At 32.4% G+C, this 24,083-nt stretch overlaps 1 protein-coding gene across 3 annotated transcripts in view; it reads right to left on the bottom strand.

Annotated features, from left to right (window-relative positions):
• Positions 1 to 24,083, bottom strand: part of LOC126864407 (rap1 GTPase-activating protein 1) — a 251,388-nt gene that overhangs the window by 82,756 nt on the left and 144,549 nt on the right. For all 3 annotated transcript variants that reach the window (XM_050615719.1, XM_050615722.1, XM_050615720.1), the window contains exons 2-3: positions 9,743 to 9,848; positions 9,366 to 9,458 (exon numbers count right to left, since the gene is read on the bottom strand). In XM_050615719.1, coding sequence (XP_050471676.1) covers positions 9,366 to 9,458; positions 9,743 to 9,848 — 199 coding nt within the window. The remainder of the gene's footprint in view (positions 1 to 9,365; positions 9,459 to 9,742; positions 9,849 to 24,083) is intronic.

Below are 24,083 nucleotides of genomic sequence, written 5' to 3'. Positions count from 1 at the left end.
TTCGTTCGTTTAATTCTGAGAATGCTTACTGTTTAATTTCAATAAAAAAATTTGTTTCTTAAATTACGTTACTAATCATTGACGTTTCTAATTTTGAAGAAAAGAAATTATTTCATAAATACATATTTCCTACATAAATATTTCATAAGAAACAAATACAAGAGCTTAAAACTGTTTATAGAAAGCAAAAGCTATTTAAGCGCTAGGAAGAGTTAATAACATAATTTCGCGAAAACATTTTTTCACAATGACTATGTTGATGTTGCTAATATGTAATTTATTGTCTTACTGCGATTCTGTGATATATCGTCATCCATGACTGTATGAATATTATAAATTATGGTACATTTTAAATTATGATGAACTTACACCGTTCCTCCCCTGTATTATAAATTACAGAATGTCATCGGAATTAATGATACTAGATTTGTTTCTCTGTGTAACAAGCTTACTGAACTTTATTTGCTCGACCTATTTTGTAGCAGGGGATCATGTTAAAAAGTATCATTAATATCGAAAAGACTATTTTCGAACGAAATGACGATATAGTGCCGTGTGCATAGAATGTTATTGATTTAAATTAAAACTGTACCTCATCTTCCTTTTTAAACGATTTTATATTGAAAAATATGTTTTGGTTTGTCAATAAGACACCCACCTTTTTCATAAAACGAAACATTAATCCTCAAATAGCATCGTTAAATGACTGTAATAATTTGTGATAGTTTATTAAAATTTGGAGTACTTCATTTTATTTCATACATCACATTCTTCGTGATAGAGATCAATAACAAAATTAAAATGAATTAAAGATTCTAAAATTAAGTAGGTAATTTAAATTATTATGGTCCTCGGTAGTTCAAAGGCACCAGTTAAGAGTTAATACGTTTAATATTGAAATGATTAAAATTGATACGACGATGGAAACTTTGTAAATCAATTCCTTCGAACGTTTGCTCCGACAACTCTAACAAAGAACAACTTAATACTAAAAACATGACGTAGAATGGGGAACAAGGTGTCCGCAATCTGATTTAAATAATCGGAACGATGCTCGACGAGAAGTTCTCAAGCGGCGACGATGATCAACTCTAAAGGAGCAAACCGCAATTCAATCCTGTCCGAGTCAATTCGTTCGAAATGTATTCGGTCCAATTGTAGCAATTTGCAAGCACGGACGGAGAATGAGTCTTACATGGCGAAAAGAACGCGATCACATGGTAAAGCCGCACGCTTCCGTTAAACCGAAGAAATCAAGAGACAAATTCTTTGGTATTCGAGAAGAAGTTAACGACAGGTGGAGGGAAGTTGGGGGGAAGGTGAAACCAAAAGGAAGCAGACTGCCATGGCAGCGAGAGACTGGCAGCAGAGCGGATGTCATTTCGTGGTCGACTTATTTCGTTACCGGTAGGTAGATAGTACCAAGGCTTCCCATTCCTTTGTGTCCACCTCTTTCATTATTTTACCCAACTTCCTGCGTCCGAAAGCGACAGAAGACACAACAACGCGCTCCTCGGTTACGAGCATGGATCGTCTCGCGATGCGGTCCCCCTCTTCGCCACTTCCTCTTTCGATCCCTGGCCCGTCGTCTCTCCTCTCCTTCACGGTCGGCCCATCCTTTCCCCCTTTCACCGTTTCTTCCCGCGTATCTTCTTCCACGTCGCGCGACTCTTTGAAAATGCTAACCTTGTTCCATTCTTAACGACTGCTCTTCAAGTCAAAGACATTGGGCAATAAGCGTCGACCGAACTCCAACTCGAACTCAGACCCGCTGTCTCGATGCGTGGGTAGACGTTATTTTCTATATTCTTCTCGAACGTCGAAGTTTCTCTCTGAGAGAATAACTGGTCATAGGGTAACGGTGAAGCTTACTTTACGCGTGAAAATTTGTGCTATGATTTACGGCGATAGGCTGAGCTGCAGAAGTCTCGGAGAGGAAAGACCGCGACTGTGCTCGACTCAATGAAAATTATATCGGACAAAGCGAATAGATAGCGATATCGGCTTCCTTTTACCCGTTTCTTTCTGTTCTCACAGAACTAGATTCGAATTTAAGATAACAGACAGGTGCGCTCCGGTTAAATTACTATTGTTGAAGAGCAACGTGTCGAATCACACGTATCTGTCGATACACGGATATTTTATTTCGGCAATGTTTGACTAACCGGACGTCTGTACTTTCTCTTTTTCAATCACAGGCTTCTTTAATAACTTTCATGAAGAGAGAAGAAACTCGTTTCGAAAGAACGATGTTCTTCCGTTCAGAATATCAGAATTTTAATGCTCAAAAAGAATGATCGATAATAACTGGAACGTTGAAGTTTTATTAGATACGGAAAATTGCAATTTAATTCGACGAAGATAAAAGATGTAGTTAATGATGCACGATGCCACGTGGGCACGAAATGTATTACGCAAATAAATGCCACTTTACAATGTTTCTTTGTGTCAAATTAAGAGGGTATTCTATTGTTGACACAGAGACAATTAAAATTAGGTAACAGAAACGAGAATTGTTGATTATCATGACAATACTTATTCACACGTCTCACTTTTAGCACCGATGAAAACTAAACGACCTCGATTAAAAAATTTCCTCATATCTCTCTTCCCTCTCTTTCCGCAAACACTACAGGCTTCCTTCTGCTTTTCACCATTTAAATACTGATTTTAAGAAAGATATCCTTACATCAACATCAATACTAGAGACTAGTAGAATTTTACGATTCTATAGATTTATCTTGTTTTATCAAATTCGTTTATATGAATATTTATAACATCGAATATATTATAGCATATTAAAATGAAAATTATTTTTATATTACGAAGGACAATTATTTACTGCGATTTCCTCTATTTAGTAGAAATTTTCTTTACAGTATTCGTAACACGGTCCAATAACATTTATTTAACAATAAGCTTCTACTTTCAGCAATAATCATCGTATAACGACGAGTTATACATATGTATTGTACATACCTAATTATCTTTTTAATTAAAAAAGATTACTTTGAGCTATCTTTTCATGTATAAGAAAGAGGAATAGCTTAACCTTTATTTATGGCACTAAACTAATTAATTCACTAGTCATGTGTTTTATGCATCACTTACAAATAAGAATTTAATATGTGTTAGTACGACACGCAACGCGTAGTATATCGTGTTACAAATAAACGAAACTATAAAATGCAGAAAACCTGATCATTATACTAGACGCAGAAACGTTTTCATAAAGCGCTCAAAGCGTAACGATGTCAAGTTCGGGCTCTGTTTGCGCTAGTTTCGGGGTCATTCCCACGTGAAACCAGCGGATACAATAACCTGTTGTATACCGTGAACGTCGCCAAACTTGGATCTCTGATCTTCACGGGTTGCGAGCAGACAGAAATCAGAAAATCTTCCCGGCCATTCGGTTAAAGCCACACCATGACGACCGGTCGTGGTGGTTCAACCGACACTTCCGGTGTGCGTACCTGCACGGCCGGAAGCGCGCTCCTCCCCCTTACATCCTGAGAGGATCATATATGCACCTTGCTTTACCAATAACAACAACCCGCATTTCGAACATTTCGGCCGATGCCTATACCATTTCCAGTAAAACATAAAACCGATTTACAGCCTGTAACTTTTATATACCTGCTGCTTTGTCGAACGAACGTAGAATTTTAAAGGTTTCAACGCTTCGAGCGATTCAAAGAAAGAATGATGAAAATGTGTCGAATTAGTGACCCTTTGAACAAGTAAAATTTTCATAACCGCAATATAATATAATATATAGGTATCCTAATGTAATATAATGTAATAGATATCCTAAAATACCGCAAGAGTACAATTATTTATGGCAAATGTAATGGGAGAAAAAAAAGGTAGAAGTTGGTGAGTGGTCCGAAAGACGAATTGGAACTTTCTGATTACAAATGATCGTAACTTCGGAATGAATGCATGAAATTGTAAACATTCGAATGCTATTTCGTAAAGGAAAATCGATATTTATGTAGTATGTGAAAACATATCGTTCAACTCGTTAATAACAATAAAACGCGACAAGTTAAGGCAAGGTATTACGATACAAATTTATTCTGTGAAATATGTTCGTTATTATAGCATAACTCACTTCCAAAAGAAGACGAAATGCATTGAATACGAAGAATTATTGTTATATTTCACCGTTTTCTTTCTTGAGCAGTTTTTTAACAAAAGCATCACTAACCACAAATTATGCAATATTTTTAACTTTAATAGAATTTTAGATGCATAAATTAGGTACAAATTTGATACTTTTTGATCATCCTTTTGTCCCATTTTTAACTCTTTAAAAAACTACGTTTTTATGTAAATTCGGCTTATGTAAATTCATTTGTAAAATTTATAAAGTTAATTCTCGTTTTGTCTTTTTTTTCTCACTGCCGACTACAAATTTTATATAATTCTTTTTAAATGCTTATTAATTTGTTTTCAATAGCCTTAAAATTTCTGAATTGAAATTCACAGAATAGAGTCAGTTTAGAACTTAAAATAACTTCAAATAATAAAATAAATTTTTCTTTGATGAAATTTCATCTAGAAAAGTATAAATACTCGTACTTTGAAAATTATTTCACTATTCGTATACTTGTTTGATGCTTGCAATTAATCTAATTTATTATTACCTATATTTCATTGCAGAAAATGTGGATGGTTTGTTTGATGATGTGAATGATTTGTTCGTTATCAATAGTCATCCGTATTGCCATCATTGCTATGAATTTATATCCGACAACATGTATGACAAAAAATAACGGGCAATGCAGACAGCCATCTCCCTTGCGAAAAGTCAAATTTATCTAAATATGTTTAATAAACAAAATTCATTTCTTTATATGCCTTTAAATTATCTTAACTTATAAATAATAAGCAAACCATTCCGAATGTCCATAGTAAAATACAATACACGGAGTAGCTATAATACTACGTATACACGGAGACTTATAAAATAAAATTAATCATTTTAAATCCTTGTCCTCCTTGTTTATCATACATTTCCTTACAAAATAGTTATGTGCTTATTTGTTTCTTTAATACTTAATAACATCAAGGATTGTATTGCTTATATTAATTTGAGTTGTCATTATTGCCTTTTTTATGTATTATTTCATTAATATGTGTAAATATGTATACATAAGACAAATTAACATCCTGTAATTTTTTCGATTTGGCTAATTGGATATGGCATTAACATATCGATAAGAATATTGATACATTGTTCTGCTCTTAGTTTATCTGTTATAATTTATTATTATCTGTTCGTAAATTCTTTATATATTATATTTTATTGTTAAAAAAATATTTAAGCTTGTTGTTCAAAAACTAGGAAAACATTGCTTTGTTTTATTAAAATCGGATAATTTTTATCTACTACTTTTTATTTATGAGTAAAATTTCGTATGCTTTCTACTTTTCGCGGAAAATAAAACAGATTTCAAACAAGTAAACCTGAATTGATCACAGCGAACAGAAAAGGTTTTATACTAACCAACTGAAAGTGTATCAGCTGTCGGTAAGTTTCCTTTACTTGTTGCACGTACTTATCATACGTCGCTTTTTCCATGATAAAAGAAAACTACTATACCGATACACGGTATAGTAATTGGTCAATCGAATAAATTTTCTCAATACTCAGAAGCAGAAAGCTTAAAAACTCTTGCGAATCCAAGTTTCTCACGACATCATCGTCACACGTGTTATACACATGAGTACGGGCTATTGCATTTGGAAGCCATATGAAGTAGAGATACAAAAAGGCAGATGAGATGTACTTGTCATTTTTATTTTAACCTGTGTAAATGAGAAAAAATTTAGATTCTTAACATAAGATAAGCACACAAATCTCTATAATATACATATAGTTTTATAGTTTCATATTTATATGTCTATATTATAGAAATTTTTATTTTACTATCATACTATTGCATTGCCGCCAAATTATTTTGTGTACGTTTTGTAATTTTTCCACACTTCATTTACAAGATTCATTAGTATCAATCGCTCAATTATTCCTGTCAGTTTCCAACACGTTGCAAACGTGAAAAAGGGTAGACTTCTTTATTTTTCACAAACCTGTGTCAACAATTTCTAGCCAGAAAAGATACCCAGTTCTTCTTGCCTCGTCATTATATATATTACACTACTATGCCAAAAATTTGTCAACCTTTATCTTCGTAAACTCACGTTAATCTCCCATCAAAGTTTTAATTTCGTTGTTAAACAAAGAAATAGTCTTGTCGTTAGGTTTCATTAGATAATCGCGGTTCAAAACGCCCCAATGAACGAGTTCCATGATCATTTTCGTTCGCGCGGACTCTCCACTTGGAACGGTTCAACACGTGACTAGCAAGATCCTCCCCTAGAAATCGACAGACCGAAAATTTTATAGACACTAGAAGGACTAGAAAGGCCGGCAGACAATCCTGATTGAAATTCAAGCAGCGCGTGACCAAACGATTCGTCCTAAAGCTTTTTGCTACTCGCACCGTGGATGATGACGTTCATTTATCTTCGAGTCATTCGTGGCAGACAGATTGAGATTCCGGCTGCACGTGGATACTGACCAGACAAGTAAGCAAGCGCACCGTTCCAAACCGATTCTGCATACGAACAGATTTTTCAACCACAATAGCGTCTTAACTACTTGGGCCCCTTGCCAAAGCCTTTGGTCGTGCGTTTCTTCTCTTTCTACTGGATAAGATATACATTTGATTCTTTCGACTAAACAACGGCAGAATGGATCTCTGATTAAACAAGGTAAACTAAGTGGATTGAAATCGAGGTACATGATTGGTCTTTCGATGAAAATCACGAAAGTGTGCTTACCATTATTAACCATTATTTACTTTTATTAATTCCTTTCGATTATTGCTCGATGCATACGATTAAATGACGACCGTTCGATAAAATTTTCTATTTAATTCAATTAAAATTTTTAATTTGACGAAGTTTTATAAAATTGAAAGCTACGAGTATTATTTTAACATTAATTTATAAATGTGTAAAGTATAGTAATATAATAAATGAATTTAATTAAATATAGAAAGTTAAGTAATTCTAGATCTACCTCGTAAATAAAATAGTTAATTACATGAATTCGTATCATTTCATAGAGATGATAAATATACATTTAGAACTTAAATGTTATTCATTATCTTATTGTTATGTGTTTCAAATGAATTTAATTCATGTGTAATATTTAATAAATTTAAGATTTTTATACTGAAAATTTATCAAATATATAGACTGGATACTCCCCTAATTATATTGGTTGTTATCATTAGCTGTTAATCTCGTTATTAGTATCGTATTGTTTTCAATTTTTTGACTTCAATATTAAGAATATTTTCTTTCATATTTTTATTATTTAGAAAAATATTAACCTCTAGAAGAGATCACATAAAGTAAAAGGAATATATATATCTCCCTACAGAAATTTCATTATTTAAACAATACAACATGAGTCCAATGAGAAATCGCCAGACAGTTGCCAATTTCAGAAATAATGTTTATTAAAATAAACCTTAATATTATGTATTTAATTTTCTACCAAAACCAGTGAAAATGACTGGTCTTTAAAAAATATGTAATAATAGAATATTTTTATATTTATTGATTTATTACCTTCTTACAGAAGGAATTCCATGTTATACATGAAGTCCATGTATAGTACATTTTTGGTATTATTAATCCATCTGGGACTATGACCCCTAAACGAGGGTTGACACATTTGTAAAATTGTAGAACCAGTCATTTTGACTGCTGTGGTACTTCTAACGCGCGTCACTTTCAATTCGTTTTGTAAAACAAAAAGTTCTATTACGTACATTTATATACATCCTAGATGTACTAAATGTCCAATAAATTGTTCAGTAGCATCAGAAAAGAAATGTATGATACTAACTGTCAGGACGAATGGGAAAAATACTTTCAAAGCTAGAAAACGATAGAAGGATCGTGAAAATGGCAGTATTTGACAAATTATTTCCGGTATTAGGAAAGAACACGATTAACACGTAAATAAAATGCTGTTCAAGTTGGCATCATAAAATTTGTGTAATTTGTTTAATAACAAAAGATATGAGACTTATACTGAATTAAACAAATATATTACGTTACCTTACTTTTTCCTAGTACGTGTTTGCTACTATGCCATTATTTTTTTTTTGTAGATAAATATTTCTCTATCAGGAAATACCCTTTAAGCGAACGACGATGCTTCTATGCTAATCCGTAGACTGGGATTTCCACTAGAGTGCTTATACTAACTACGCCTAGTATTATATTTGGATCATGAGTGGAAACGTTAGATATTCATATCATGGATAACTTAATCCAATTGTGGTTATACGACGTATCAATTAATTAGAATTTATGCATTGATATTGATAGTAACATGTATTGGAGTAAAATAATTTGTGCCTGATTAAGCTATTCGTCTCTTACAAGCATTAGAAAACTAGTAGCTATATTTCTAAAGAAAGTATCCCATTACGGTACATAAATATATGCATTTTTTAAAGCTAAACAGTAATTTGAAATAGTTTTCATACGATGTAATTTAGTTATAGACTATGGATATAAGGAGTTGTAATAATTTTATTCTATATTGTCATTGCAGAATACTATAATATGAGGAAATAAATTTTGAAATTAAAAAGTTAATTCCTAGTAATATAGGATAATGTAATTTCTAAGTTGCAGATCACAGACATAAAGCGAAGATTTTTTCAAGCTTCATTAAATTTATAACAGTTTTCATTTCACTTGATTATTTAACTCTCTACTAATTATTAGTTACTGTTATAATAATGTACAATTAAAATGATAATTATATGTCTGACGGATATTTTATTAATACCTATCTTGTTGTTGAAAGTGGATATAAATAGCCTTGCTCTACTTGAAATCCGATCAGATCATAAAATTTAATCATTTGATATAATGAGCAGTTCGATTGTATATTTTGTCTTTACAATTCTCATTGTGGGAATTTTTAATTACGATGAAAATCATATATGTGAAAGGCAAAGCACCTTGTTACACGAAAAGTAAATTATGAAATCCTTGAATTTCAACTAGTTATATATCGACAGCAATAAAAGTACCTAAGTCCCTTAACGAACTGTAAGAAGGTCGAAGTTGAACAAAATAAAATATTTCAATGTATATGGTTGGACGATTACAGATGATAATGGTTATTAGCGAAAGATATTAGCCTTCGTAAACTTCTTAATGGAGCATTTTAATCCAGCCAATCTTTCCAGAACCAAAGCTTCTGGAAAGCATGGATTCGACTCAGCAGAATGGAACATGAATAAGCATCTTAATGTGTCTCTTACCTGAGAGAAGTACGGTGGTAAAACGCATCGTTGATCATCAAGACGCGAACACTGCACTCTTTCCAACAATTCGAATAAATCTTGCGTAGTACCCTGCAGAAACAGAAAACCGTAGCGTTGACACGGCTAGTTCGAACGAGTTTCCATCGCAAAATCAGTCGCGACATTTTGGAATTTTTGATAGAAATTGTTAAATCTACAGTAAGTAGAAGAAATATTCATACAGTAGTTAATTTCAACGAAACGAATTTTGTAAAACTACTCATATTTGGGACATTTTAACTAATAAGAAATGTGTACATATTGTTAAGAATCTGGAATATGGACTTCATTAAAAAAAAAATATTATTTCTCGTTTATTTCGAGCACAGCCTTACCTTTATCTTTTCCTGGTTGGCACCTTGAATATCTTGTCTTTCATCTTCGACAGCGGTACGCCGGGATTCAGCCTCACAATACACCGATTGTTCGAGCTGTTGTCTCCTAGAAGAAAAAGATTAAACGTTTATATAGAGATTTCGTACATTAAATTGTAATGTTATACTATTATTTATTATTGCATATTATTATATACTAATGATATACAATATTAAATACTACAAATGTAATTCACTATGCGTAACATCTATATTCTTGTTATTTTAAATTATTTTTAATTTCCACTGTGTGTTATACGGCATTAGGATTCAAATTAAGCTTTCTGTAGAAAATATCTCTTTGGACGAAAGTGCTTAAAAACTTCAAAGAGAGAATCTTTTTTCTCAAAGATTATTAATCTACAGCCGCAAGTAACAATTAACGTACAGAGTATTAGAAAATACGAATTTAACGAAATAACAGATGACGAATCTTTATTAAATCTTGTTAGGATTTTATATAAATTATCAACATCGTATTTTACTTCTATATGTATCCTTTCGTGTTACACTCCGGTTTACAAACTGCTCTAATCGAGTTCCGTTCTATTTTTGATACCATCCATCACTCCTTATCGTATCGAACGGTTAAGACACTAGGCTATTTAGAAGTGAAACATCAAGAAGCAGATGGGCCAGAACATGGAGTTGTTAATGGCTACTCTCGACGTTCCCGAAAAAGTCGTGAAGATCACCTAATTCGAGCCTCTCCTACGAAGATTCTCCGAAACAACCGCGCATCTGGTAGCAGCTGCTGATTTTTAAGCCATCGCTTTATGTCTCACTATCGAATCTTTCTGTTCGTTTAATTTGTTCTCACATTCTTCTAATTGCAATTATCAGGAAAAAAATAACGTTGATCGACTCGCATCGGCGAAAAAAAGCATTGATTTTTTAAAAAATGCAAAAAAATATTTCTGAACGTAACAACGCACCACTTCGTCGATGAAATTTGGCAGCAAAAAGAATGATGCTCGTAAAACGTTATATTTGATGTAGTTCGTAATTAGCGAAAACTAATTTCAAATTACGATGCTAAGCGTATATTAGGAAAAAATTGTTTGGTTAAAAATAAACCCAAACTTTCACTTTCTTTTTTTTTCTACACTTTGTAATTTGTCTATGTTGTATGAACACATAATATTATAAATACATGATCACCGATAACCTTTACGCACTATGCTTAATGAGTAAAGGGCAGTCATTTGATTCTACTAAAATTTTATGTCATAATATTGCCAAGCACGGCTGATTGGTTGGCTTTTATTAGTTAATTTTTTACGCATCCTGAGCATCTAAGTAGAAAACAGATTTTAGCTGGCTCTGTTTCAAATTATTTTAAAATTTTGTTTAAAATAATCGATACTTTGAAAATATCTAATATAAACATTTTGTGAAATTTAGAATGCGCAAACGTTGGATTTGTCTTATCATAATCGATCGTTTCATATTTGTCATTACTTGTTTGCCAAGTATTTGTGTTTAAATTCAATTATTACAATTTTAGAAATCTTATAAATGTATGAAGCAAATTTAATGTATATTTAATATATATTATAAATTTTATATTTATATATCTTATATACATATACGTATATTTTATATAAAATGATACATTGTATACATATATATAATATATAAAACAAAATAACAACTTACGAATAATGGTATTTTGTTTGAAAATAATAATATATACATAGAATCATACACTCATGTATCTATATTTTTTAAATTTTTATCGACCGTTGTTCTGTATTTAATTTAATTAGTATATATACTAAAACTAAACGATATCTTTGTCACAATTATTATTTTTAAAAACTAAGACAAATATGAAAAAGTATAATCTTTTTTCTCGTAAATAAATAATTATAATGGGCTATTTCGAATAAAAGAGGTTTGTCAAGCAATAACGAAAAATATGAAAATTTATCGTAAAGAAACGAAGAGTTTCTGGTTATAAACTATTAACGAAGAACTTTTAACTCGTGAGGAAATTTTCAACATTGTTTCGTGCTAAACATATTAATTTCCAATAAATTCATTGTAATCTGCAATAAATTTCAAATAACCTTACACCGCAGCGTTAATCTACTCAAGTATATAGAAGTATAATTACGTTGTAGACGAGAGAGAAAATTTACTTCCATTTACAAATAAATTCCATTGCAAAGTAGAAAAGTGCATTTCTTGCTATTGAATTCCCTCTAATATAATAATTTATTCTCTTGATGTTAGAAATGTAGTTTTAGAAATTTCTTTAGAAAACATTAATATTTTCTACGATTCGTCACTATTTTCTCTTATCTCCACTTTCCTGTGTTACTAGACACAAATGCACGTATCTGTTTACAATAGGTCGCGAACAACCAATTTAAGTGTGAATTCAAGCCGATATATTATGCAAATTCAACATCGTCGGGGTCGACCTCGCTTTCAACCAATTCTGCCTTCGAAAAATTCGATAGTACGGCTCAAACGTACAAAAGCAAGAACGTTCGAATCTCTTGTTGTAAACCCTGCGAAGTATTGATTCGGAGGTTCCAATCTTTTCGACAATCTAGTTTGGCTGTGAAAAATGGAAAAGTTACAGAATCGCTTAAAGGTAACTGGGTTATGTTACTTTGAACAGGATACATATATTTTACGTGGTTCAAGTATAATATTATCAATAAGAGAATTTGCAATAATTTCATCCTTTAACAAATATATTTATAAACATATATTTATCCCGTACCCTTAAATATAGCTACATATATAGTAGAATATTGTAGAATGATAAAATTGGGTTTTGAAAATGTACAATATATAGTGACGATATTGGTATCTGTAATTGCCAAGAGCTACTTGAATATCTAAAAAGCGTTAATCTTTAAGACGTTTAATTTCTATGCTACATATAAGTAAGTTAAAAAAGATTTTTCTTAACTAACAAAAAGGTTATTACGATTACTTTAGCAGTGACACTTACAACTAATGGACATACATATCAATGTATGGTTGCTAACTGTTTTATTAACCCCAAGTTAGTATTACAAGAACTGACTTTCTTTTATTTTTATAAATTTTTAATAAGAAAGATTTCGGAGATAACAGACTCCTTAGCTGATTTCACAATTTCATTCTTCTTTTATATCCTTCAAGATTTTTTTAATTCTTGGGAAATTAATACACTGAAATGGATGACTCAGTAATCGTAAAATTCGACTGGTAATGTAATTTAAATGTATTATCTACTAATTCCATGACAAAGATAGTACGTGGTATTGATTTATTATTGCACAAGTTATTAATTTATTATTATATGTTGTATACTTTGGTAAAATTCAGATGTTGTTACTGCAAATCGATCGAAATAATTGGATACGAGCGGTAGAATTTAAGTAGTATTCTTTAATTTAAATTAAACAATGAAATGAAATATCAAAGGTTTCGTAAATTTACTCGGGCAGAGAATTTAACTGTTTGGAATGCAAAAATCTCGTATTGCACTCGGCGACCGTAATATGGAAACTACCGTTAAAATTGTATTTAAGCGAGAAAGGAAATCAGAACTCGATGCGAGACGAATAATGTAATTTTCGCGTTGTAGTTGAAATTCTGGAGAAGAAAGGCATATTTATTTCACAAAGCTGTAATGCGCTCGACGATGCTAAACTCGATTAGGAGAAACGAAGCGCTGGTGTTCGTTCCAGTCTCGGTTTCACAGTTTTAGCAGAGAATTGTTCCATTTTGATGAATAAATTAAAATACCAAACCAGACTGGCTTTATAACTTTAAACAAAACAACCTAAACACGCTTTACTTCTTTCTCGATTTTTGAATTGCAACAAATATTTTATCGTTCTGATATTATTCTACAGGAACAAATCGAAATGATTGCGACAATAGGAAAATAGTATCGTATATTAAATATCTTATCTTGTAAATAAAATATGATCATTCGCTTAATTATATGTATATCTCATCTGGTGAAGAAAGATAATAAAGATCAAGATCTTTCATTTGGTGTAAAAGGAGCAAGCTTCGAGCGATAATTGAGACTTGGTAGCAAAAGAATAATTATAAAACCGTTTTGAGATATAAATTACAAATTGTAAATTATTAAATTATAAATCGATTATATAATTGCACAAAGCGACATGTGGTTTCGTAATAAGTGAATTGGAAGGTACAGATAACTTGAGATAGTATAATTTAGGCAACATGGGATGTAATTTGTTGCGACAATTATATAATGCATTTTAAAGGTGACTTTATTCTTAAAATTTTTTATTTCATTACTAAATTTCGTTCGCGACTTAGTGCGTGTAGAGCTGGAGAAAACTGATATTTTTTTCTGTTTTTATTTGATATTATAATACTTCTATATAAACTACAAATTTTAGTTCTATTACTGGTAAGAATTGATATTGATTTTTTAAATTTCTTTTTTAAACTTAAAAATAAACCGATTATGTATAATTATCGGTAAGAAAAATATTCTTCTCTTAGGTTGGGCCTAATTGAGACAGACGTTATTGTGTGATTAAGCCGTTGATGGAATCAACCACTTGCGAATAATTTTTTATTCGTCGCTTGTCACCATACATTCTCAATGAATAACCGAGTTAAACTAGCTCTTGTTTTTATTTTCTACCATAGGATGAGCCTAAAAAATGTTGTTTCTACGACGTCATTTTCTTCGACGTAATAATAGAAGCAAACAACAACGTTTTCTCTTCGAAATTCATTATGTTCTTAGGCTTGTAGTGTGGTTGTTTGTCGTCGGTACGGTCTTCAAGCGACCAATAAAAAATGGTTCGTGAGTGGTTGATTCCACCGACAGCCCAACCACACAATAACTACAAGCAACCACCGTTTTGTGGTTGTGACGTGTTCTAAAGTGGTTCGCCTGAGTTAGACCTTAGACCTATACCCACATACCACTCGACTATCAGTCGAGTGAGGTGCAATCGTGCGGTGGAAACCAGGCTGCGTTAATTCAACTTGAGTCGCATTCATGCTCACGATTCGGTTTTCTGAGTAATAAAATAATGTCTACCTGAAGGAAATGTACTTTCGCTTCTAATTGTGCGGTAAGTGAATTATGGAAATCCGTTGAATAGTTTCTGAGATTATCTCCAACATACATACAGACCTTTTCTCTTTATAATATTAATGATATCATATATAATATATTAATATTTCTAAATACACACACACAAAATACAATTACAATCATTTTGAGCGTTATTACTAGATCAACTTAAAATTGACTTGCAAGAACAATTTAACTGCCGACACACATTTATCATTTTCTTCCAAATTGTTTTCTCATCTCGTTCAATTTTAACTTCGCCTGCTTTATCATTGTTATAAAATGTATACATTACCCAAACGTCTGTAATAATTATCGGGCATTATAGGATAACATCAGCAGTTGCAACGTAAGCGCAAGCATCATAATACTAACAGAACTTTCACGGTCGAAAGTGTTAACTGCAGCACTCTTAACTGTTCGAATGCTCCAAATTGCTCGAGCAGATGTGCGTTCCGATTTGAAGTGTCCGCGCCCAAAGGCCAAGATATTTCCGGCAATATGCTCTAACATACGGTACCTTCGATGTAACTCTAACCTTGCTTTATGACACTTTAGATGACTGTCCTCGAAATCGACCGAGTGGGAGCGGTACCCTTCCATTGATGGAAGAGTCGATCAACTGACTTGAACATTTTTTTTAAAGAGAACTTTAATATTCAATATTATTGTTGTAGAACAGTAAGTGAAAAAATTGTACAGTATCACATCCGATTGTCGTATGAAGTAAAATAAAATAACATAAATAAATCGGTTAAACTCACGAAACTTATACATTCGCGTAAGTCTATCTACGATCAAATCATCGTGAAGTAAATACATTCTTTGAAGCTCCTATAATATCACATGGATTGAAAGCTACATACTGTATCTATATCTATGATTTATAAGTATTATTTTATACGTTTATTACTGTACAATTTTGTCTTATTATTATATCATTGCTGTTCAGCAATCTGTTTATCTCTTTAAAATCAAGTTTTCCATTTGTAACACGTATAATTGCCAAATAACCCTTTTTTTTTGTTTTTTAGAGATTTAAAGTTTATTGAGTCCAAGAATACAGTTTTAGGTACATATTCACAGTAAACGGTGATTTTTTTGTAATGGTATGTTAGGCAAAGATACCGATACGCGACGGTACGAAGTAGCCATGCTGTATTATGTGTCGGCGCTTTACATTTTTCGTTGTATGATACAATTTTTGGGGTTAAGCCGCTGGGGAGTGGAGCTTTTTTATGTATTTTTTTTATTTTTTTTTCTGTCCTGAAAACTTGGTCGCAAAACAGGACGTTTCGGTAGTTTGCTGGACGCTTCGGTAGTTTGCCAAATAACCCTCTTTAGCATCATGTGATTTGAAAATCACCTACGTACGTTACATGTCTATGTACGTTTATACTTTGTTATTCCGCTTCGTCGCTATATTATTGCTATTAAGCATTTTGTTTATAACGATTATTAGTTTCCGTTAATCATAAACGGAAACAACAGAAATAATGCTAATAAACCTAACAAAATAGACGTAATAAATAAAAGTCACATTAAACTCACGTATTCACACCTACTTTCTAAGACCGAATGTCCCATTTGCAACGTGTATAATTGCCAAATAGATCTCTATAATCTACAGCATGACATGATTTAAAAATTACATGCTTATATGCATCTATTATACCTTTTAAGTATTAGTTTGTACGTTTATTACCTACTCTACACTATTTCCTTTTATTACTATATCGTTACATCGCAATTACGCAATGTATATGTAAGAGTTACTAGTTTCTATTCCTCGCCTCAGAATGAAAATGTAATCAACCGTAATAGTAGCTGCCTAGAAGCGCGGAAAAATTCGATTACAGAGTTTAAATTGCTCAAAGTAGATGTACTGATTATATACTTCGCTGTGTACCTGTTCTACTTTCCAAATTAATAAAACTTCCAATGAAAATTTCAGAGTTCATAAGCAATTATTAAGAGTATTCTCTATCTTAAGAGATTTAATGTTTTATATACTTATAGCTTGAGTTCCTCTAACTCGTAATGCTTTTAAGTGAAAATTTTCAACCTTTATTCATTTTAATAGAGCTACACTACCGTATTAAATAAAGATAGATTAACATACTTTATTAAAAATTGTTTACATACGCGTATTAAAAAATATTCTATAGGAAAATTCAAGTTCTCATACAACCATGTTAATGGATAAAAACATTGCAAGGATCACGGGAAATATGCGGGATAAGTTCATTTTTATGGACTCTTCTGATTTTAATATCACTCCATAATTCAAAAGAAAAATGGCATATTGAATCCAAGAAAGGAGAAATTTTTAAATAGTTACAGGCTCACGAAATTTTTCAAAAGATTAGCGTATTTCTCATATTACGGCAAACAATATTTCTGAGATATAATAAAATAAACAAAAATAAGCAGTGTCTTGTTTGTTTTGTAATTATCACTCTATTTTAATTACTTGAAAATCTCAAATAAGAAAGAAACCTATATCATCTTCTTTATTATCATCTAGTCTTTATTTGTTTTGATCCTAACACTCATTAAAATGAAAAAGATAGAAAAAGGTCTACAATTAATTGGTTCTTGAAATTAATCAAATAAAATATACGACGTATAATACGATTTCGTGTGACACCTCGATGCAAAGGAAATCGTAACTGTTATGGGCCAAATAAATGACGCGATCTTATCGTTAGCAGCGGCTGTTCGTCACCTCGTGGCGAGCAAAAGACATGGGGGAAAAATAACAACGACGAGTCGCTGGATTTCTGCAACTCATCCAGTTGATCATCCATTCGATCGCGATTGACCGAGTCGTATTCTGCGAGAATCGTGGATCGAGGATCTCTCGCGGCGCATCTTGCCGGTATTTCGTAACACCATCGCAAGAGATAAAGAAAGAGCTGTCCTTTCAATCGCAGAGAAAGGAAGACTGTGTGACGTGACAGTAATTTAAATAACCTAACTCTAAAGAAGCACCGTATCGACGTATCCCGTGATTGCTTCTTATTTTTCTGTCACTTTGATTACGATATAAAACGACCGGGTCAAATAAGACCCTGGCAATTCTATCTTATTATTTTATGTTCTATTGCCTGCATTCTGTTTGTATTTCGTTGCCATTACATTGTATTCGTCTGTAATGCGTCGTTATTAAGAAAAATCGGAACATATTTCTTTGAGATTTGATCGCCTGTTTACTAACAGATGCAATTTAAATTTAAATTAAATTAAAACAAATATATGATTGCGGTTATTAAACCGCGGATATCTAAGTAAATCCAAATTTTTGCAAATATAAATAAAAATAAGACCTAAACAGAGATTTGTTTTATTCGCTAAATATTATAATGATTACTATACTCTGGACATTTGACGTATTTCTGTATTATTAGGCGCATTCTGCGAATTTTTATACAAAAATTTTTCGACTCGATTTTTCACAAATGCATAAACATCTATAGTATAATGACGATTTAAAACTTCTAATTAAGAAATGTACCTAACGTATTGAAATAAATCTTTTATTACAGATTTTGTTTCATTTTTACAAGATAATTGTTTCCTTTCCTCTTTTTTTTTTTTTTGCAACGTTAGTGTTAATTTTTAAGCAAAATCCATTATGTTCCTGCTCAATTATAATTTGCTATCTTTCGTTCCTTTTCTCGATTCATCAAAATCACTTTTACTGTGACGATCATTTCTAGAAAGAAAATGAACCAGAATTACTACACTCAATGCTAAGCTCTTTTTAGAAGAGCTTACACAATCGCGAGCAAAAGCTCGTAAAACTGTCCATTCGACCAATCGATGAAACATTAAGTCCTATCTGAAGTATAAATTTACATGTTATTAAATCCGTTCGATTCACGCCACTCATCAGCTTTCATAATAAATCCATCACCTTGATCAACGATATTTGGATCATGGGCGAATCTGGATTATCTTCAACGCATCCCTGAGCAAGATGAAAGGACGATTCGTTCCTGTCGAAACGCTATGAAAAGCGTTCGAAAATTCCACGTGCAACCAGCATGAAATCGCGAAATCTCGTTCAATAAGGAAACGTACACAGTTGTTGCCGAGATTTTCACGCAGGATTTAGAGATTCAATAACAACGCGTGCACGTAGCCGACGATTGAACGTTGCGAAAGAAGGTCGAACGAGCGAGAAAGCGGACAGCCAGGCCGGTCTGTCTCGACAAGGCAAATCGGCGAGCTTCTAAAACGAACTGCAATCATTCTGCGACTGGCATTTATCGTCGTATCTGTCGATAATCGCGCATTCCGCCTCGTCGAGTGCCATAAAGGAGCAGTGGCATAGCTCGAGTCGCGGGGTGTCCTACCATAGCTGGCTCTTGCCACTCGAAATCGGCACAGACTAAGAAAAAACTACGGGAAAAGTAAATGTCCCGGTAGTTATTTCACCGTGATAGGAATAGCTTTCCGTTTTTCTTTTTTTTTTTTTTTTTTTTTGTAACGTTTAAAGTGTTTCGGATAGCTCGAGCTTTTCCCCTTCTCGCTCATCTTACTCCTTTGAAACAAGTTTTCATGTATAAATTGCTTTGAAACGAAACGGTATTGTCACCGATTATTCCAGTCTTTTTAGTGTGCACTGAACACAGACTGAGACCAAGCCTATGTTATTATGTCATTTCACAAATTCTGTCGCCTTTCCTTTATTAATTTTTAATGAGGTATTGATCGAAGTCTGTTGAAACCATGTTGTTTTGCCATTGTATGCTCTTTCTTAACTAGTATTTATTTTTTAGCAGATGTAAATAGGTAAAATTGGTAGAGGAAAGAATGACAACCGAAAGTCGAAATCGAAATTATTTGCAACAACACTGTATCCTTTATCAATTTTGTAAAAGGATGAAGCAGCGGTTGAAATCGAAAATGTTGATTCAATTTATCCGCAAATGTATAAGAACACACTGAAGATGGTTTCGAAGTTTCAGAAAGGAAATTTTTAGTACAATATTTTGAGCAAATTCTGAATTACGAAGATTTTATAAGTTAGAGATCAAAAGTTAGATTTTAAATGGAAAAGGATAAGGGAAAATGCATCGGTAACTGAACTGGATTCTCTCTTCTAATCTCATGTTAAACTTTGATTAAAACTTATTAAGTAATCTAACGTAAAAAACAAATAATACGAATATCGCAAATCCGAGTAAATTTCAGTATCTAAATTTCTTTCGATAGATTTGAAATATTACTTAATGCAGTAACGTTTCAATGATTATGTGTACATACTTGCAGTGAATTGTTAGATTTATAACTGGTTTAGAAATTCAGAGTGATCTGTGGGTTTCGAAAATGCTAGTAATTCAATGCTATGTCAATTGGTCAAAGTTTGAACCTAGTTGCGAGTAAATCCCACCATTAGTAATGAGCAAACATAGCAAGCACTAAATATTGCAAATAAATTTGAATAGGATTGAAAAATTTCGAATCTTATATATAGATATCTACCTTAAAAAAAAGTGGACATCTTTAAACAGACTCGAGATAACTTTTTTAACGATTTGTAAGTACTTTGAGAAATGTAAAAAATAAACAGATAAGTACTTTTACTAAGCTTGTTGTAAGCACTTCATCCATTTTATTTTATACAAATATGTGAATAGTACAGACTACGGTACTCTTGTGACAGTTTACTGATAACAACATTGAATTCGAACGAAATCAAATTGTAAGTGCTAACACTTACGATATGTAGTTTCTTGTCTTCCAGAGCACTAGTTTCATGAAATTAGATTTTTTCAAATATCATAGTAAAATGCTCTTTCCATTTGCCAAAATAGATTCGTATAATTCGAGTACTTTCTAATAATAATAAGTACAGAAAATGAAACATTGATTCTTGTGAGTAGAGATCGAATCTTATGAAGCAAAACATTTATATTAGAAGAGATTTGAACTTGTAAGTTCATATTGAAATTGACCTCATCCCTAGTAACGAGTTATTTCACATTGGCAATTGGTCGTTATGACAGGAAAACGAAAGGAAAATTACTTTGCTTATTCTGTTATTTAAAAATAGCAAAGAGAAGAGTATTTATTCCTGATAGTATAATTAGCGCATATTTTACGTAAACGAGTTTAAGATAATAAATACTTAATTGTGTGGCAGCAGACCAGTATGATAGCGACCTTAAGCTGTGTTATTTAAATTATGAAGGACATGGTATCGCTGGTTAACTTTAATTGCTGCAACGTGGTTACGAAAGGATCGAACCTAATTTGTAAAAGGTATAAAAAACGTTCGATGTTTGCAACACGAATGCAGCCCGTAGATATACTGTTAAAATGATCATTTAGCGATGTTGATATCTTTTTATAGATATTAATTACGAATTAAACGACTAGTCAATCATTAAAAGCTTATCAGAGATAATGTAATTGCAGCTTTCATAAATTATCTTCGTATTTTTCGAATAGTACAAGTTTTACCTACTTGATACTTTGAATGGTTTCATAGTTAATTTTCATGTTGTTTTTAGAAAAAGCATTCAGTTATTATATACTAAACTTCGAATCCCTTCTATTTATATAAATAGAAAGATAGCACGCTTTACATTTTACTCCATTGTAATATGTAATTTTAATATCTTATTTAATTCTCAACTATTTAGTATCACCGGGTCATAAATAGTTACAATAGTCAACATTAGAATATTTAATTCTTTTCGTAACTATTCTTTGTGAATAAAATACGCGTATAAAATGTAGCCGATTTTAATCTAGAAATGCGAATTATTAGTAAATTATCTGCTGTACGAAAAAAAAATTCAGACAGAAGTTGAATGGTTTTAAGAGTGACATAATTTGGCGTAATTAGTTTTTCTGTAGCTAAACGCTTGTCTAGCTGAACGAGATCATATGAAGGTGACATATATAAGTTCTTAAATCGAATCATATAATTTTTAATGTACTAGTCGGTCAGTCTTGACATTTTCTATAAAAATTATTAACCTATTCATGTCGAAGAAGTATTTAGCTCAGCAGGTACTTTAATCTTTTTGAAATTAATGATTATTTATGTAACAATATTTAGAATACCTCTAAAACTCTCTGTCACTCTGCTTATTAGCACGAATCAACAAATATTTAAAACATAAATCGAAACAAAATAAAAAGCATTATACGAGTAGAAAGCAAGGAATCTCTAACGTACTGTACTCTTTCTTGTTCAAGGATATAAATGTTTGATTTTTAAAAAAGAATTTTTCAAAAGGTGGTCCCTGAGAAATGATATTTTCATTCTTCTAGTAATAACAATTTCTCAAATATCCTTAATATGCAACGATAAAAACTAGAAGATACGAAGAACGTGGATCAAACTTCTAGAGGGTACATCTAATGCTAAAAATTTTCTATTGTTTACGAAAGCAAAACGACACACGTATTTCAGCTTTACTATGTAACTTTAGAACCTATCATCACATTTGAGAGAATTGGTACAAAATTATGCGAACAAGTATCGATATCGAAGCTACGTTTCGTGAAAGCAAGCGGTAATGGCCACAAACTGTCGGAAGCGATTATTTGCCTTTAAAAAAGCATAGTCGCCCTTGATATTGCATTAATTAAATCTTCCAGTTTACAATGTCAGATAAACACAGACTCGAGCCTAGAACAAGATCGAGCGCAAAAGAAAAACTATAACGCGTATCCTCTGTCGTAACACGGATAATGTGTACGCTTTCTCGGGGTAAAAATGTACTCGATAATGAAAAATACTTGCTTCTCGATTCTTGTAAACGCGAAGCTTCCTATATTTAACTAAAAAAGAAGAGGAGAAGGGGCAAAAGAAAAGAGAAAGAGAGGAAGAAACGTGAAACGAAAGCAAAGAACAAAAAGACGAAAAAATCAGGGAGAACGCGATGATGACTTAATTTCTGGAATTATCCCGATCATAACGGACGAATGATACGCATCGACGCATAATGCTTGCATCCTATCGATGTAGGAGAGGGCTGTCGGCAATTAGTTTGGAATTACGGTGTACCACTTATGCGAGACGGATGAGCGGCAATGAGCGCGTTTTCGATGTACCTCGTTCAACTCATTGCCAGCGACATCGATCAAAACGAACAGCAAGTAATAACAGTCGTTAGATGGATACTAAAACTAATCAAAGCGCGACATGGGATACAGTTACACTACCTATCCAATCGATTTAGCACAGATCGATCGGCCCAGATCACCGTCGCTACAACCGACTCGGTCGTTCATATGCTTTGTGTACACACTGACTATCGAGAATTTCTGCTTTCAGCATCTGGGAGGAGACTAGTAGCGGTCCATTCGGAAGAATTTCATATTCAGCACCGTTCTGCTACTGCTGTTACTGCATGATACTCAGCTCGTATCGCTGGCAACGGAATATAGAGGTAGCGGATAAAGCACAATCGCCGACCTAAATAGCTATGATTTTTGTAAATTTGACAGTTGCTTCGTGCTCGGGAACTTGGAGTCGGCTGATTACGGCGATGAATTTCTTCGTAACATACAGCAACCATACGAACCACACGGACGTAAAGAGAGAGTTACATAAAGGTTTCATATCTGTTGTTTACTCTCCAGCTAATACTCGGTACTTTCACTGCATGCAGGAAATGCTTCATTGAAGTACAAGTACTGTAAATCTGGTCGTCGATTTGAAAAAAGTGACATTTACTTTTTATTGTTAATCTCAATTCATTTCTTGAATAGAAGGATATATCGAAATGATGTTAATATATGTAGCTGGGCATAAAAATGTATTGTCTGAAATTATAAATCGTTACTTTTGTAAGGAAATCTATTCTCTTTGTGTAACAGATGAAGAGGAAAATTTTTCGACATAGGAATACAATACGATCGGTAATTTTCGGTAGCTTTATTCTTGTCCTTTATATATGATAATCCATTAAAATAAAGACGCCCTAACGTTTCCCTATTAGGCTGATTTTAGAAAGAAACTTCATTAATAGCGCATATGTAAGTAATTAATTTTTCGAACAAACCTGTACCTTTTCAAATTCATAAATAAATCATACGAAGATGTATTTCTTTCTAAATCAAGATATTGTGACTTAAACTTTCCATTTTTCACAAAAGTAATATAAACTTATTCTAATACTGATGCAAGATCATTTCGTTGTATTTATAATTGATACAGGATTCGTTAATATAACATTAATAGTTAATTTTATA

This window comes from Bombus huntii, chromosome 4, assembly GCF_024542735.1.
Source record: "Bombus huntii isolate Logan2020A chromosome 4, iyBomHunt1.1, whole genome shotgun sequence".
Classification (NCBI taxonomy): Eukaryota; Metazoa; Arthropoda; class Insecta; order Hymenoptera; family Apidae; genus Bombus; species Bombus huntii.
This window is presented reverse-complemented; position numbering and strand designations above follow the sequence as displayed.